Source organism: Dasypus novemcinctus, chromosome 10, assembly GCF_030445035.2.
Source record: "Dasypus novemcinctus isolate mDasNov1 chromosome 10, mDasNov1.1.hap2, whole genome shotgun sequence".
Taxonomy (NCBI): Eukaryota; Metazoa; Chordata; class Mammalia; order Cingulata; family Dasypodidae; genus Dasypus; species Dasypus novemcinctus.
The window spans coordinates 91710363-91728047 of record NC_080682.1 but is presented as its reverse complement, the minus strand read 5'-3'; the positions used below and the strand labels follow the sequence as shown (position 1 = coordinate 91728047).

At 38.7% G+C, this 17685-nt stretch overlaps 1 protein-coding gene across 1 annotated transcript; it reads left to right on the top strand.

Annotated features, from left to right (window-relative positions):
• The first annotated feature begins 5441 nt into the window (after positions 1–5441).
• On the top strand, positions 5442–6389 carry LOC101414893 (olfactory receptor 56A3-like). Its single transcript, XM_004467806.1, has one exon. It carries the CDS (start codon positions 5442–5444, stop codon positions 6387–6389), a length of 948 nt encoding a protein of 315 aa, XP_004467863.1.
• Positions 6390–17685: the final 11296 nt, after the last annotated feature.

Sequence of the window (17685 nt, the reverse complement as noted above, 5' to 3'; positions counted from 1 at the left end):
TGCACACAGACGATTATTGATGCCTATGGCACCATCCCCACCCCTGACAGGGCAAGACGAACAGAGCTCCCTCAGCCCTTCTAGGCAACTGTAGCCGCTTTGGGTCCACATGGACTAAACTATTGGACACATCTCTGACTCATTTTTTCATTAATAAGGAGACCTTGAATGTCATTAACTAATCTATGTCCATCTGTGTATCTTTCTGAGGGGGACCACTGAGTTAGGAATTGAAATTAAATAGATAAAGGTGCCTGAAAAAGAACTTTTTAGGAGTAATGTTTCCATAACTCGTAGAGCTGCCTTTTTATGTTCTTTTATTTTTTTAAATTTGAAATTATGTTATTTTTTTAAAAAAAGAAAGTGCTTTGTTTCATTTCACCTTTATCATTAAAATGCCATGGCTAAAGTTATGATATCATCACCTATTGATTCAACAACATGGATGGGCAATATCTACCCTCCTCTAGAGCATGTGCTTGAAGCCCACAAGAACCTATGTGAGAATTTATTGCACCCTTGGAGGAGGCTTTGAGTATACGTGCATACAGGTGTGAGAACATGTGGATGCTATGTTAAGTCCTCACGTCCAGGAAATGAGATGCAGCCTGCAGGTCACACAGACAATGTAGCACTGCATATGTCTTAGCACCTAGAGACTCTCCCTCAAGCAGAGACACCAACTGTTTTTTCCTTTAACCACATACCTCTCTTTCCCTAGGAGGTCCTTGTAGACTTACTGTTCTACCCCAAGGGAAAAGGATGAAGAGGTTCTCCCAGGGCAGGGTCCCTGAAGCCTCTGAGATTGTAACAGTCTCAGCTATATTGGAATCTGGTCAGAACTCCCACATCAGTGCATCAGACCCCATGCAACTGCATCCTCTGAAAGTGAGTTTGGGAATGGGAAACTGGAAAGGAACCTAAAAGATATCAAGATTAGCCAGATGGCAAGATGTGTGACAATGTCCTTTTCTCAGTCAGGGTTTCTTGGATAGTCTGAGAAGAGAAAGTTGAAACTGTGGCCCCTTCTTAACTGCTTTGACCTCCTATGGAGGTCTAATAGTCCAGGGATATAGTAAACTGTTGTTTGTCCACAGTAAATTAATTTATGTTTGGGGATAGCTTAAAAGTGGGACCTGGTCAAAGGAATTGGGTGTTTTCAGTCTAAAGTCTGTATATCTTGAAGTCCTACAAAAGAAAATCTATAAAAACACTTGATCCATTGGTGAAAGAAGTAGGTCACTCAATACAGTGACAGAGACCAGAAAACTACAATGGGTGTGAGGGCAAGGAGAGAGAGGACAACCTATCTCAGTTCAATCTAAAGAATTTCTAAAATCTGAAATGCTGACATTACTAGAAAGATCTGCCAGCAAAAGCAATTTATTTTCTGTCTCTGGAGTCAGTTCAATAAAAGTTTGAAGGATAGACTGATGAAAATGTTTTACAAGTTCATGTGAGTTTGGTGCGAACAGACAACTCTATATATTACACCAAATCCCAAAGTCCAAGCTTGTAGTGCACAGTTCTATCCTGCAGCCGAGGAGCAGGAGTTGTGTTGGTACTTTGTATTGGTCTCCAACCTTAACATTTCTGGCTTCCCAAGCTTCACCCTGACTGTAGCAAGAAATAATTCACTATAGGAAACATATCCAATTATTGCTACAGACTGGCTACAATTGCCGATCAAGATTAAGAAAGGAAGAGAAAAATGTAAATATATATCCAAGTACTTTAATCCTAGAGCTTAAAAAAAATATGGTAGGGTGAAGAAAAGGAGAGAGAGAGCAAGAGGAGAATAAAGAAAAAATGGAAAATAAAGTGAAATTTTTTCTTATTTGCTCTCTACAATTTCTATCCTAGAAGTAGAAATAAACTTTTTGAGGCTACTCAGGGACAGAAAAAACATTCTGTTTCTTCTAGGTTTCCTTATGGATCCTCTTTCCTACAGCAGAGGTATGCCCGTGTGGATGGATCTTCCAGAAAGCAGGCCTGGATCCTTAATCCAGTTTGGGGAAGGTGAGATTTGGGGCTGTGCTTTCTAAGACTCAAGTGCTATAATATTATATAGGGTGTGAGCCGAGGAAGAGTTGATGAAGTGTAAAATACCAGATAAAGGGAACAGTGTCATAATCTGAAAGCCTGAAATTTGCATTTCTGTGGGTGGGTTACAACCAAAGATAACAGGGGTGGTTAAAGTGGAGAAAGTCCTAGATCAGCAGGGTGCTGCCCACACTTGAACAAAGTAAAAGGAAAAATAAGGAGAGACAGGGCCAACCTGTTGTCATAGTGCCAATACGTGGAGAAGTTTCTTTTGTCACCATCACAGGGCTGGAAGCTGTTTTCTGGGTTTGTTAACTTAAGACATTCACCACTTCCAATACTTCCTACTATTAAAGACCATTCCCCTAAGCAAAGCCCAGAATCAACAAGCAGAAGAGATTGAGAATGTGTGGATGAGAGATGGCAGCAGCTGAATGAAGCAAGGAAGTTTGTCAGAGGAGATACGTGTATATTTTTAAATCATTTCTTGAGACCCAGATGTGGCGAACACATGAAAACAATCAGAAAGAAAAGCACAGAAGAAAATTAAGGAGGGAATTATAAGTCCAGATAAGACAAGGAAATAGGAGTCAGAAGTGCAATTAGAAGGGAAAAGACAAATTCCAAACTGCTGGATTATTATCAAGAAGAATTATTAAAAAAACATTTCACCATACATGAAGTGAAATATCAAATAACACATGGTTTTACTGGGCATCTTGAGAGGATTTAATATGTTCCTATGAGCAATGGCTTGAAGACATTCCTTAAATCTTAGCTTTTCATTTCCCAAACTTTTAACTGAACTCTTGGGAAAGATGCTTAATAAAACTGTATCACAAATTAATTGCTGTAACAGCAACCCAGCCTTGTGTACTGTGTTTCCTTGGTACAACTAAGACCACATTAAAACGGCTTTAAAATTTACCAATGGCTTTTTTAATACATGCTTTTCTTAATAACAGGCACAGAATTAGGAGATAATCTAAACTCTTGCTGTACATCTTGAAAGTAACTTTCTCTCCAGAGGGAGGGATAATTCCTGGCAGACACAAATTAGTCCTAACTTTTTGTTTTTAAAGTAGAACATCAAAATGAATGGAGAGAATTGAGGTGGAGAGGAAGGGGATAAATAATGCCCACTATTTTTCACTGATCCATCAGTTTCCAGGATCATATTGGTGGAAGGTTGAGTTCAAAAAGAAAACTAAATGAACTGGACTGAAGGTGTAAGGGTAAGACATACATAGAAGGAAATAATGTGTCATTTAATAGTTACATAAAACTTAGGTCCTAATGAATAAAATAATATTTTTAGTTCTGGGTTCATAGTTGTGTTTAAAAAAATGCTTTTGTACCTACCCCATTCCAAAAATAAACTTAATTTTTTTTTTTATGCTAGAGGGGTAGATTTTCTTTTTTAAGGGAATGAGGACCTGGATAAAATAAGATACCATTATAGGACTCAGAGAAATTCTGAGAGGCCATTTAACTTGTGAGGTAGAGTGTGCTTATGTCACCAAGAACTGGGTCTGAAATCAAACGGAGTTTTGCATCTAGCCTGAAAGTTCTACTGCCCGTCTGATTATGGGATTTTCTCAACCTTTCTTCCTCTCACTTCCCTTATTTGTAGAGTTATACAAACGAGACATAATTCCCAGCGTGTTTCAATAATTAAGTGAGGTATTGTTCCTAATGTATTTTAGCATAGTGCCTGGTAAATATTGAAAAATCAATACCTTGCAACCATTTTTGTCCATTGCCAGCTAGCTAATGCATGTGAAACATTTCGGTTTAAACATGGATGAAAATAATTAACATTCATTATGTGACAACCTGAGAAGAGCATCTGTACATGGTAGACAGATCTAGGGTCTATATACTGTGTGTTTTGAAATACTCCGGAAAGGCTGAACCTAAATATTTCTCAGGTTTTCTCACTGCTAAAGGCAACTATTTTTCATATCCTTCTCTGGACTTGCAGTTAAAATTCAGCAGGAGGGGAATCCTGGGAATGTTTTACTTTCACATGAGTACAATTAATCCTCACCTACATTTTCAAAATATTCTGCACTATGACTCTGTCATTGTTCTTATCATTTTTTCTTATAATTATTCACCAACACCCAGGGGACAGTTACTTCCTTGAGAATGAAGACAGCACTTATTAAAATTTTATCCCAAATATATAAAGCGTAAATGAGCAGTAAATAAGAAGAAAGGAGTGACAAACCAAAAACATCTGGTGTTGGTGTTAGGGACATTGTCTACAGCTGGGCAATGGTTCCAAAGAGGGCACGCTGAAGATCAACTTCACCATCTCCACACCACTGAAATCAACAGTTTTTTTCTCAGAAATTAGAAATATTGCAGTAATATCAAGAAACTGAATTGTGCAAAATCTCCAGTTAAAACAAAATAGTTATTTAGAAGCCATAAGTTGTGCCTAATTAAGCTAAATTTTTCTACCTTTGTAAGTATAAACTCAGAAGTTATTTTTTAACTCTTAATTATAGTAATATATCTACAACTCAGATTTTCCTATTTTAACTACTTTCCTGTGTGCAATTCAATAGAATTAATTACATTCCCAATGTGTCCACCATCACCACCATCTATTACAAAACCTCCCCAAACAGCAACTGCATCCATTAAGCAATAACTCCCTACCTTCCCCTCTCATCCACATCTCTGAAAACCTATAATACACTTTCTATCTCTATGAATTAGCTTATTCCAGGTATTTCATGAAGTGGAATCATAACATATTTGTCCTTTTATGTCTGGCTTGTTTTTCTCAACATAATGTCTTCAAGGTTCATCATGTATTAGAACTTTATTCCTTTTTATGACTGAGTAAAATTCAATTGTGTGTATATACTGTATTTTGTGTATCCATTCATCTATTGACCTTTTGGCTATTGTCAATAATGTGCTGTGAACATTGGTGTACATATCTATCAAAAGTCCCCCTTTTCAATTATTTGGGGTACAAACTTAGGAGTAGAATTGCCAAGTCATATTGTAATTCTATTTTCAAATTTCTGAGAAACCACCAAACTGTTTTCCACATTAACGGCACCATTTTACATTCCCACAAACCATATCCAAAGCCTCCTATTTATCCATATCCTCGCCACATTATTTTCTGTTTTTTTTTTTAATAATAGCCATTAGAGTGAGTGTGAAGTAGTATCTCATTTTGGTTTTGATTTGCATTTGCCTCATGATTAATGATGTTGAGCATCTATTCACATGCTTATTAGCTGTTTGTATAGCTTCTTTGGAGAAATGTCTATTCAAGTCCTCTTGCCCAATTTTTAATTGAATTGTGAAGCTAATTTTTATCTTAATTTCTCAGATTACCAAAGGAAAGCTGTAGAAACAAAATCCACAACATGACACCCTACAGAAATGGCTCCATCTCTATAGGGATTTCAGACTTCCTTCTAAACTGTTTTGTCACTTCCCCCACGTGGCAGCTCTGGTTGTCCCTGCCCCTCAGCCTCCTCTTCCTCCTGGCCATGGGGGCCAATGTTATTCTCCTGATCACCATCCGATTGGAGGCCTCTCTGCACCAGCCCATGTACTACCTACTCAGCCTCCTTTCCCTGCTGGACATGGTGCTCTGTATCACCGTTATTCCAAAGGTCCTGGCCATCTTTTGGTTTGGCCTCAAGTCCATCAGTTTCTATGCTTGCTTCCTCCAGATGTACATCATGAACTGCTTCCTGGCCATGGAGTCCTGCACATTTATGGTCATGGCCTATGACCGCTATGTAGCCATCTGCCACCCACTGAGGTACCCATCCATCATCACCGATCAATTTGTAGGCAAGGCTGCCATTTTCATTTTGGCCAGAAATGCCCTTGTTACTGTGTCCGTTCCCATCCTCTCTGCCCGACTCCATTACTGTGGAAGAAATGTCATTGAGAACTGCATCTGCGCCAACATGTCTGTCTCCAGGCTGTCCTGTGATGATGTCACCATTAATCGCCTCCTCCAATTTGCTGGAGGCTGGACCCTGCTTGGATCTGACCTCATACTTATCTTTCTCTCTTACACCCTCATACTGAGAGCTGTGCTGAGACTCAAGGCAGAGGGAGCTGTGACCAAGGCTCTGAGTACCTGTGGCTCCCACTTCATTCTCATCCTCTTCTTCAGCACCATTCTCCTGGTCTTCGTCCTCACTCACGTGGCTAAGAAGAAGGTCTCCCCTAATGTGCCAGTCCTGCTCAATGTCCTCCACCATGTCATCCCTGCAGCCCTCAACCCCATTGTTTATGGGGTGCGAACACAGGAAATCAAGCAAGGAATCCAGAGATTACTGAAGAAAGGGTGGTGACAAGGGCAACTGCAACTGGATCTCTGCATTCCTGAAGTAGGATGACTTATGAATCAGTAATGGGAAATTGGGGTGAAATCTACATTTTGAAGACATAATTTCTTAACTCTATCCTTCTTCAAACCCCACACAACCAACTCCTTCCCCCTACCAAATCTGGCATCCTCATGAGTGTTTTTACTTTTTTCCCATTATTTATGATTTTGTTTTGCCCAAAATGTGAGAAATCAAGGGAGCAAATCCTGTATTGAAGAAATAATTCCTAACTAATACTGTATTTATCATTTCTGTATATTTATTTAAAAATATGTAACTATGGATATTTAGTTGACTTATTGTGGTTAAATTACTAGTAGTATTAATAGCATTATCATTACCATTACTAATACTTTTGTTATTTATGCAGTTGCATATTGCAGTTATAAAATATCATAGTATTTTAAATGTCAGTCTTGAATACTGGAATGTAGCCAGAGTCCATAAGTCTCCTTCATTTACCTTCAGTAAAGTCAATACCTTTCTTCTCTTTCCTGTCTTTTCCAATAGGGAAAATCTGCAATTTTGTCAGGCACAACCCTCAAAAGGTTAGGTCTTGAAAAAATTACTCACATGTGGAACAATGAATTTTATAAGGGTTTAGGAGAGGAGTTATCATATAAAGCTTCTTAATGTCTTCACATCAATTTCTGCACTTAAAACTGTATTTTCTGGATTAATAAGACAGTTTGTGATCTGGTTTCAGAGTTCTTGTTTTTTTTGCCAGTATGTCAAAAGATCGGATGATATTCTAATGCCACCAGGTTTGTTACTTGGACAGATATTTTCTAAGCATCTGTACCAGTGCAGGACCTTTGTTAGCCCTATAGAGTACAAAGATGTATAGAACAAATTTGCTCTCATTGGGGAACTCACATTGTAGTTAAGCAGAATATAAATTAATCTGCATCCTAGGAATATTTTCTTCTAAATAAAAGAAAGTATAAATGAGTGAGGTTCAAATAACTGTAGTAAGGGATGTAGAAAAGAGAGAATACCAGAGGTAGAAAGTTAGGAGTTCTATGTTGTAGGCCTTGCACAAAAATAAATAAAATTTGTGACCTGGAACAAAGCAGTAGCTTCATTGAACTTCAGAGTCGTCATCTGTTACATGAAAGCAGTGAACTAGTTTTATAGCATATTTCTAGTTCTAAGAATCTATGAAACCCCCTCCTGTCTTAAGACCATTACTTATGTTCTTGAGCTTCTCTTCCTTATGTTATCTTTTCAATCATATTCATGGACGCTTCCCTCATTCTTTCAAGATGACAGTTGAAACTAAAGGGGAAATTTGAACATTATTTCAGGGATATTTTCAAATACTACAATTTTATTCACAGGTCAAAATCCAAGCCTATCCAAAGAATCTCATATAGTATCATTTACAGTTCCCAGCCTGTATCTTGGCCAGAGTAAGTTTATCATGTATCCACATATATAGGTTGGTGCAAAGGTAATTGTGGTTTTGCATTGTTGAAATTTTCCGTTTTATCTGGGCATACACTCTTAAATAAATGTGATTATGTTATACATCTTTTTTTAAAATATATTTTATTGAAGTATGTCATTCACACATGAACATGCATAAAGTGTAAGTGTATAGTAAAGATTGTGAACTTAAAAAATAAACATATATAACATATACAGGTGTCTCAGACATAACTCCTTTACCAACACTTCAAATTGTTGTGAAGCATTTGTTATAAACTATGCAAGAGCATCATTAAAATATTACTAGTAACTATAGTCTGTATCTTATATTTGGTGTATTTTCCCCCAACCCACCCTATTTTTTAAAAAGATATTGTTATTACAGAGGTTGTGAGCTTGCCAAGCAATTACACACATGTGTAGAATTCCCATACAACATGCCTTCACAAACACACCACACCGTGGTGGAATATTTGTTACAGATTGTGAGATAATATCATCAGACTACTACCATGAACCATGGTCCATTTGGCACACTTTTTCCATACACCTCCATTATGAACACAGCACATCTTAGGCATTGATGGAAGAATATTATAGTACTGCTGTTAACAACGATTTATAGGTCACAACAATTGTAGTTTTCCCATGCTTCTTCACATTTCTACCACCCTGCAATAGTGACGTGCATCTGCTTTAGTTTACAGGACACTCATGCATTTGTACCCTCAACCACAATTCTCATCAATCTCTGGATTCACTGTTACTCAGTCCCTAGATTATTCCTTAGATTTCTTTCAATTGACCTTTACTTCCACAGACTGCCTGCCCTTTTCAGCCACAATCCTATTTATAAACCAGTTGCTATTTACTGTAATATGTTACTATCAACTCTACCCATTTCCACACTTTTACAGTCAAGTTAATTAAAACTTCTACATATATTAAGCATCAGTAGTTCTTTTCAACCTTCCTCTTATTTCTGAATAACCTATACTCTAGGTTTTAACTTATTGTGTCTATTCTTCATATTTAGTTCATATTAATGAGACCATGAAATATTTGTCCTTTCATGGCTGGCTTCCTTCACATAGTATATGTCTTCAAGACTCATCCACGTTGTCATATATGTTCCAATTGCATTTCTTCTTCTGCAGCATAGTATTCCATCATATGTATTTACCACATTTCCTTTACCCATTCATTGGTTGATGGGCACTTGGGTTGTTTCCATCTTTTGGCAACTGTGAATAATGCCACTATGAACATCGGTGTGCAGATATCTGTTTGTGTCATAGTTTTTAGTTTTTCTGGATATATTCCTAGTAGAGAAACTACTGGATCATATAGTAGTTCTATATTTAGCTTCTTGAGGAACCCCCAAACTATCTTCTACATAGGTTGCACCATTTCACAATCCCACCAACAGTAAAAGGGTGTTCCTATTTCTCCACATCCTCTCCAGCACTTATTGTTGTCTGTTTATTCTATGTAGTGTTAGATGATATCTCATTGTTGTTTTGATTTGCATTTCCCTAATAGGTAGTGATATGAACTTTTTTTGTGTGCTTTTTGGCCATCTGAATTTCCTCTTTGGAGAAATGTCTATTTAAATCTTTTGCCCATTTTTTAAATTGGATTGCTTGCTCTTTTATTGTTGAAGTGCATGATCTCTTTGGATAGAAAGGAAATCAAACTCTTATCAGATATGTGGTTTCCTAATATTTACTCCCATTGAGTGGGCTGCCTTTTCACTTTCTTGATGAAGTCCTTTGATTCAGAGACATGCTTAAGTTTAAGGAGATTCCATTTATATATATTTTCTTTTGTTGTTCATGCTTTTGGTGTAAGGTTGAAGAATCTGCCACCTACCACCAGGTCTTGAAGATGTTTCCCTACATTTTCTTCTAGGAGCTTTATGGTACTTGCTTTATATTTAGGTCTTTGATCCATTTTGAGTTAATTTTTGTATAAGGTGTGAGATAGGGTTCTTCTTTCTCTCTTTTGTCTGTGAATATCCAGTTCTCCCAGCACCATTTGTTAATAGACTGTTCTGTTCCAGCTGGGTGGGTTTGACAGGCTTGTGAAAAATCACTTGACCATAGATGTGAGGGTCTGTTTCTGAACCATCAGTTTGGTTCCATTGGTTCAAGTGTCTATCTTCATGCCAGTACCATGCTGTTTTTACTACTGTAGCTATGTAATATGATTTAAAGTCTGGAAGTGACAGTCTTCCAACTTCACTTTTCATTTTTAAGATGTTTCTGGCTATTTGGGGTCCCTTACCCTTCCACATAAATTTGATCATTGTGTGTTCCATTTGTTTTAAAAATGCTGGTAAAATTTTGGGGGGATTGCATTGAATCTGTATATAAATTTGGGTAGAACTGATATCTTAGTCATATTTAGTCTTCCAATCCATAAGCGTGGAATGTTCTTCCAAATATTTAGGTATTTTTTTATTTCTTTTAGCAATGCATTATAGTTTTCAGAATACAAGTGCTTTACATCCTTGCTTAAGTTTATTCTTAAATATTTGATTCTTTTAGTTGCTATTGTAAATGGAATTTTTTTCCTGACTTCCTCCTCAGATTGATCATCATAAGTGTATAGAAACACCATTGATTTTTATGTATTGGTTGTGGATCCTGACACTCTACTGAAATAGTTTATTAGTTCTAGCAGCTTTGTTATAGATTTCTCAGGGCTTTCTAGATATAGGATCAGACATCTGTGAATAGTGAAAGTTGTACTTCTTCCTTTCCAGTTTGGATGCCTTTTATTTCTTTTTCTGGCCTGATTGCTCTAGCTAGAATCTCTAGCACTGTACTGAACAACAGGGTGACAATGGGCATCCTTGTCTTGTCCCTGATCTCAAAGGGAAAGCTTTTAGTTTTTCACCATTAAGTACAATGTTAGCTACAGGTTTTCCATATATAGCCTTAATCATGTTGAGAAAGTTTCTTTCAATTCCTATCTTTTGTAGTATTTTTATCAAGAAAGGATGCTGTATTTTGTCAAATACCTTTTCTGTGTCAATCAATAAGATCCTGTGGTTTTTCTTCTTTGATTTGTTAATATGGTGTATTACGCTGATTGATTTTCTTGCATTGAAACACACTTCCATGCCTGGTATAAACCCACTTCATCACGATGAATAATTTTTTAATGTGTTGTTGCATTTGATTAGCAAGTATTTTATTGAAGATTTTTGCTTCTGTATTCATTAGAGAAATGGGTCTGTAGTTTTCTTTTTTCATAATATTTTTATCTGGCTTTGGTATTAGGGTGATATTAGCTTCATAGAATGAATTTGGTAGCATTTCTTCTTGTTCAATTTTTTGAAAAACTTTAAGATTGGTATTAAATCTTCTTTGAATACTAGGTAGAACTCACCTGTGAAAACATCTGGTCCTGGGTTTTTCATTTTGGGAAGGTGTTTGATAACTCTTTCAATCTCTATTGGTGGTTGGTTTGTTGAGGTTTCTATTTCTTTTTTGGGTCAGTGTAGGTTTTTTGTAGGTTCCTAGGAATTTTTCCGTTTCATCTATATTATCTAGTTTTTTGGCATAAAGTTCTTCATAGTATCCTCTTAGGAACTCTCTTATTTCTGTGGGGTCAGTAGTAATGTTCCCATTTTCATTTTTTATTTCATTTATTTGCATCTTCTCTCTTTTTTTCTTAGTCAGTCTGGCTAAGTGTTTGCTAATTTTGTTAATCTTCAAGAACGAACTTTTGGTTTTATTAATTCTATTGTTTTCTGTTCTCAATTTCATTATATTTCTGCTCTGAATCTGTTATTTCATTCCTTCTACTTTCTTTGGAATTAGTTCACTGTTCTTTTTCTAGTTCTTCCAGCAGTGTAGTTAGGTCACTGATTTTAGCTCTTTCTTCTTTTTTAATGTAAACATTAAGGACTATAAATTTTCCTTTTAACACTACCATCGCTGTATCCCATAAGTTCTGATATGTTGTATTCTCATTGTCACTCATCTCAAGATATTTACTGATTTCCCTTGAAATTTCTTCTTTGACCCACTGATTATTTGAGTGTATTGCTTAATCTCCATATATATGTGAATTTTCCCATTTTATGCCTCTTATCAATTTCCAACTTCATTCCATTATGATCAGAGAAAGTGCTTTGTATAATTTTGATTTTGTTGAATTTATTGAGATCTGCTTTGTGACCCAACACGTAGTCAATCCTGGAGAAAGATCCATGAGCACTTGAAAAAAATGTATATCCTGCTGTTTTGGGATGCAGTATTCTGTTTATGTCTATTAGTTTAGTCCATTTATCATATTATTTAAGCTCTATCTTTCTTTATTGATCCTTTTCCCAGAAGTCCTATCCAATTCTGTATTGGAGTCTCCAATTATTATTGTACAGATGTCTATTTCTCCCTTCAGTTTTGCCATGTTTGCCTATGTATCTTTGGGTATTCTGGTTAGGTGCATATACATTTATGATTGTTATTTCTTCCTGGTAAATCATCCCTTTTATTAATATGTGATGTCCTTCTTTGTCTCTAATAACAGTTTTGCTTTTAAAGTGTATATCATCTGATGTAAGTATAGTTACCCCAGTTCTTTTTTGTTTTTGTTTTTGTTTACTGCATGCATGGAATATTTTTTCCAACCTTTCACTCTCAGTCAATTGGTATCCTTGGGTCTAGGGTGAGTCTCCTGCAATCAGGATATAGATAGGTCATATTTTCATATCCATTCTGTCAGTCTGTGTCTTTTGATTAGGGTTTAATCCACTAACATTCAGTGTTATTACTGTAAGGGCAGTTCTTTTTCAACCATTTTGATCTTTGTGTTTTATCTGTCATTTTATTTTTGACACTTTTAGTTATTGTTCCTGATACAGTCATCATTTCTAGACTCTCTTCCAAGCCTCTCTCTCTCTGTCACTTATTTTCATGCTGTAAAATACCTTTAGAATTTCCTGGAAAGCTATTCTTTTTGTTATAAACTTTCAGTTTCTGGTTATCTGTGAATATTCTAATCTCACCCTCATTTTTGAAAGATAATCTTGCTGGATATAATATTCTTGGCTGGCAGTTTTTCTCTTGCAGTATCTTAAATATGTCATACCACTGCCTTCTTGTCTCTATGGTTTCTAATGAGAAATTGGCACTTAATTGTATTAGGTATCCCTTATATGTCATGCATTGTTTTTCTCTTGCTGGTCTCAGAATTCTTCTTGTCTTTGGCATTTGATATTCTGATTAGTATGTGTCTCAGAGTTGGTCTATTCAGATTTACTTGGACGGGGTTACATTGTACTTTTTGGACACGGATAGCTATGTCCTTCAATAGGATTGGGAAATTTTCCACAATTATTTCTTCAAGTATTTCTTCTGCCCCTTTCCCCTTTCCTTCTACTTTTGGGACATGCATGGCACATGTGTTTGCACATCTCTTGCTATAACATAGTTCCCTAAGATCCTGTTCAACTTTTTTCCATTCTTTTCTTCATCTGTTCTTTTGTATGTTGACTTTTGGAGGCCATGTCTTTGAGTTCATTGATCCTTTCTTCTGCTTCCTCAAATCTACTGTTAAATGCCTTCAGTGTATTTTTTTAAAGATTTATTTTATTTCTTTATCCTTCCCTTGCAGCTTGCTTGCTGTCTGCTCTGTGTCTATTCACTGTGCATTCTTCTGTATCTGCTTGTCTCCTTTTGTTGCATCATCTTGCTGCACCAGCTCTCTATGGATGCAGGCCTTCAGCTCTCCAAAGGCATGGGCAAGCTTGTATTGTTAGAAGGCAGCTATGCTTACCACTATACCACCAATGCAAACTTGTATTTTAAATTTCATTTATTACACCTTTCAATCCCATAAGGTCTGCTGTTTTCCTATGTATGCTTTCAAAAGCTTTGTGTTCCCCTCATGTCTTCTTAAATCCTTAATCTCCTTAGCAATCTCATTGAATTATTAAGGATATTTGTTTGAACATCTATGATTAGTTGTCTCAACTCCTGTATGTCATCTGCAGGCTTATCTCGTTCCTTTACCTGGGCAAAATCTTCCTGTTTCTGGGTATGGATTGTAATTTTTTGTTGTTTTTTTCACATCTGGCTTGCTAGATGTATTTATTCTGGGTGTAGTTTCTTCCTTTAATTTAGGGTTTTCTTGTCTTTCTCCCTTGCTTTTTGTGTATTAGGAGTTGAGGACGTAGTTGGTGTTGTAAGTATTGGAGGCTGAAGCGGCCCACATTGCCCTAAGAACTAATGAAGCTTCTCCCACCTTTCTCCTCGGTCAGGGGTAGAGACTGAGCTGCAGCCATGTATAATAATCCAAGTTGGGAAGGACAAGTGTTTCTGTAGTTGCCCAGAGACACTGATGAAGCTTCACACCCCTTCTTCCCCTACCTTGGGCAGGGATGGAGCTACAGTTGTGGGCAGCAATCTATACTGTCTGGGTCCAAACTGACCACAGTTGCCCAGGTTAACTGACATAGAAACCAGAGCCCCTCCTTGCCAGGGGTGGAAATGGACCTTCTGGAGTGCCCAACAATTTAATCTTTGTAGGCCAAATATACCTGCAGTTTCCCTGAGAGGCTGAGAGAGTACTGTCCCTTCTGCCCTTTAGGGTGTGAGAAAGGAATCACCAGGACCCAAGAGTTCAGTCCCTGTAGGCTGAACGTACCCACCATTGCCCAGAGTGACTGAGGAAACACCAGTCTCCTCCTAGCCTATTGGGTGGTGGGTGTGGTTCTACAGTCACCCAACAGTTCAGTCCCTTTAGGCCCAGAATAGCTGCTATTGCCCAGAGAAGCTAAGGAAACACCACCCCCCTTTTATCCTATTACTACATGGGGCTGGATCCACAGGCACCCAACAGTTCAGTCCCTGTAGGCTGAAAGTACCTACCATTGTCCGGAGAGGCTGTGGAGACACCAGACCCCTCCTATCCTATTGGTAGCAGGGGTGGATCCATAGGCATCCAACAGTCCAGTCTGTGCAGGCTGAAAGTCTATGCCATTGCCTGGAAAGGCTGTAGAAACACCAGCCCCCTCCTTTCCTTTTGAAGGGTGTAGGGGAGCTAGAGCCCAATAGTTAAATGGCTGAAGCATCCTGGATATTTCTTGGCTATATCCAGGAAACATGACACAGCATCACTGCTCTCAAGTTCTGGGGGGATGGACTTGGTCCCGACTGGCACATATGGCAGCCAATTAGTATATGTAACATGATAGGTATGCCACCAATCATATATTCTGGATAAGAACCAATCATATATTCTGAGAGTAATGACATAAAAGCAGCTCCCATGTAAATAGAGGAGCAGGAGCAGGAGAGAGAGAGAGAGCAGAGAGAACAAAGGAAAAGGAAAGCACACAGAATAAACTCCATATGCATAAACTCCCCACAGCTCCACGTGCCTTTTACTTTGCCAATGGCCTTGACTGCCCCACTCTGGTTGAGGAGCTCAGACCTGACAGAGGATGAGGGTGGATCCACACAGTCCAGTCTGTGTGGTCAAAAACACCTGCAATTACCCAGAGATGCTGGGCAAACACACTTCATCTCTTGACCTCCTGGGGATGGGTGCAGAGCCACAGGTGTCCAATATTCAGGTGCTGCAGGTCAAAAGCACTGGCAGTTGCCCTGAGAGGTTGAGAGAACACAAACCCCCTCCCATCCTATGAACAGACAGAGGTGAAGATGGATTCAAAGGCACTCAACATACCAGTTCATGTGGGCTGAAAACACTTGTCATTGCCTGGAGAGGCCAAGGATAGCCAGCACATTTCCTATCATATTGGGGTGTGGGGATACAGCCCCAGGGGACCGACTACTCAGTCTGTCCTGGCAAAGAGCATTTGCAGTTGCTTGGAAAGCCTCGTGCAGGTCCTGCCAGCTTCCTCTCTGCTGGAGGTGGGGCTGGAGCCTAGGCTAGGGCTGCAGTCTGACCTTGATGGAAAGAAACCTGTCCCTAACTTCACTGAATTTTCAGTCAGCCAGGCTTCCCTTCCTGCCAGGGGTGGAATCAAAATGGTGACTACCAGACTCTTCCTAACTTGGACAGGCTCAAACTTTAGCTGTTTCTAGGATTATACTTCAGACAACCAAGTCCTCTAATCAGTAGCTGAGGTCAGTGGACCACTGTTTCTTCTTCCACCATTTATAAGAAATGAAGCTTCTAACTCCAGCCACAGAATGGCTCCTGAGGAAGCTTGCATTGCTAGAGTAGGATGAGCACCAGCCTCTGCAACATGACTTGCAGTTTCCCAGAGAGGTTGTGGAGGTAACCCAACTTCATTCTTGCCAGAGCTGGACTGGGGTTTAGGCTAGACCTGCAAACCCATCTGGGTGAAAGGAAGCCAGTCCTTATCAGCATTGTGATATTCAATCAGCCCTGCTTCCCCTCATGCTGGGGGTGGAGTCACAATCTGTTGTACATCATTTTAATATGCATTTCTCACTTTATGCTTTTTGTTAATGAGTTATTACTTGCTGTTTATTTTATATTTATTTTAGACTATGGAAATGATGTTAGACAAAAAGCAAATTTGAGTGATGTTCTTCATTTGAATTTAAAATGGTTTGTAAAGCAGTGGAGACAACTTGCAACATCAACAACTCATTGGCCAGGAATTGCAAACAAATGTAGAGTGCAGTGGTGGTTCAAGTTTTGCAAAGGAGATGAGAGACTTGAAGATGAGAAGTATAGTGGCCAGCCATTGGAAGTTGACAATGACCAATTAGAACAATCATCAAGGCTGATCCTCCTACAACTATGTGAGAAGTTGCTGAAGAACTCAACATTGATCATTCTAAGGTCACTTGGCTTTTGAAGCATATTGGAAAGGTGAAAAAACTCAATAAGTGAGTATCTCATGAGCAGACTGAAAATCAAAAAAAATAATCATTTTGAAGCATCATCTTCTCTTAGTCTAAACAACAACAACTAACCATTTTAGCATGGATTATGACATGCAATGAAAAGTGGATTTTACATGACAACTGGCAATGTGGTTGGACTGAGAAGAAGCTCCAAAGCACTTACCAAAGCCAAACTTATACCAAAAAAAGGTCATGGTTACTGTTTGGTGGTCTGTTGCTTATCTGATCCATTAGAGCTTTCTGAACCTTGGTGACACTATTTCATCTGAGAAGTATGCTCAGCAAATCGATAAGATGCACCAAAACCTGCAATGCCTGAGGCTAGCACTGGTCAAGACAATGGGCCTAATTCTTCTCTATAAAACACCTGATCTGTACATCCCACAACCAAAGCTTCAAATAGGACTGCGAAGTTTTGTCTCATCTGCCATATTCACCTGAACTCTCACTAACTAACTACCACTTCTTCAAGCATCTCAACAATTTTTTGCAGGGAAAATGCTTCCACAACCAGCAGGATGCAGAAAATGCTTTCCAAGAGTTTGTCAAATCCTGAAGCACAGATTTTTACTCTAGAAGAATGAACAAACTGGCGGCAGACTTGGTCCAGTGGTTAGGGCGACCATCTGCCACATGGGAGGTCTGCCGTTCAAACCCCGGGCCTCCTTGACCCGTGTGGAGCTGGCCCATGTGCAGTGCTGATGCATACAAAGAGTGTCCTGCCACGCAGGGGTGTCCCCCGCGTAGGGGAACCCCATGCACAAGGAGTGCGCCCCATAAGGAGAGCCGCCCAGCACGAAAGAAAGTGCAGCCTGCCCTGGAATGGTGCCACACACACGGAGAGCTGACACAACTAGATGATGCAACAAAAAGAAACACAGATTCCCGTGCCGCTGACAACAACAGAAGTGAACAAAGAAGACGCAGCAAATAGACAGAGAGCACAGACAACCAGGGTGGGGGGGGAA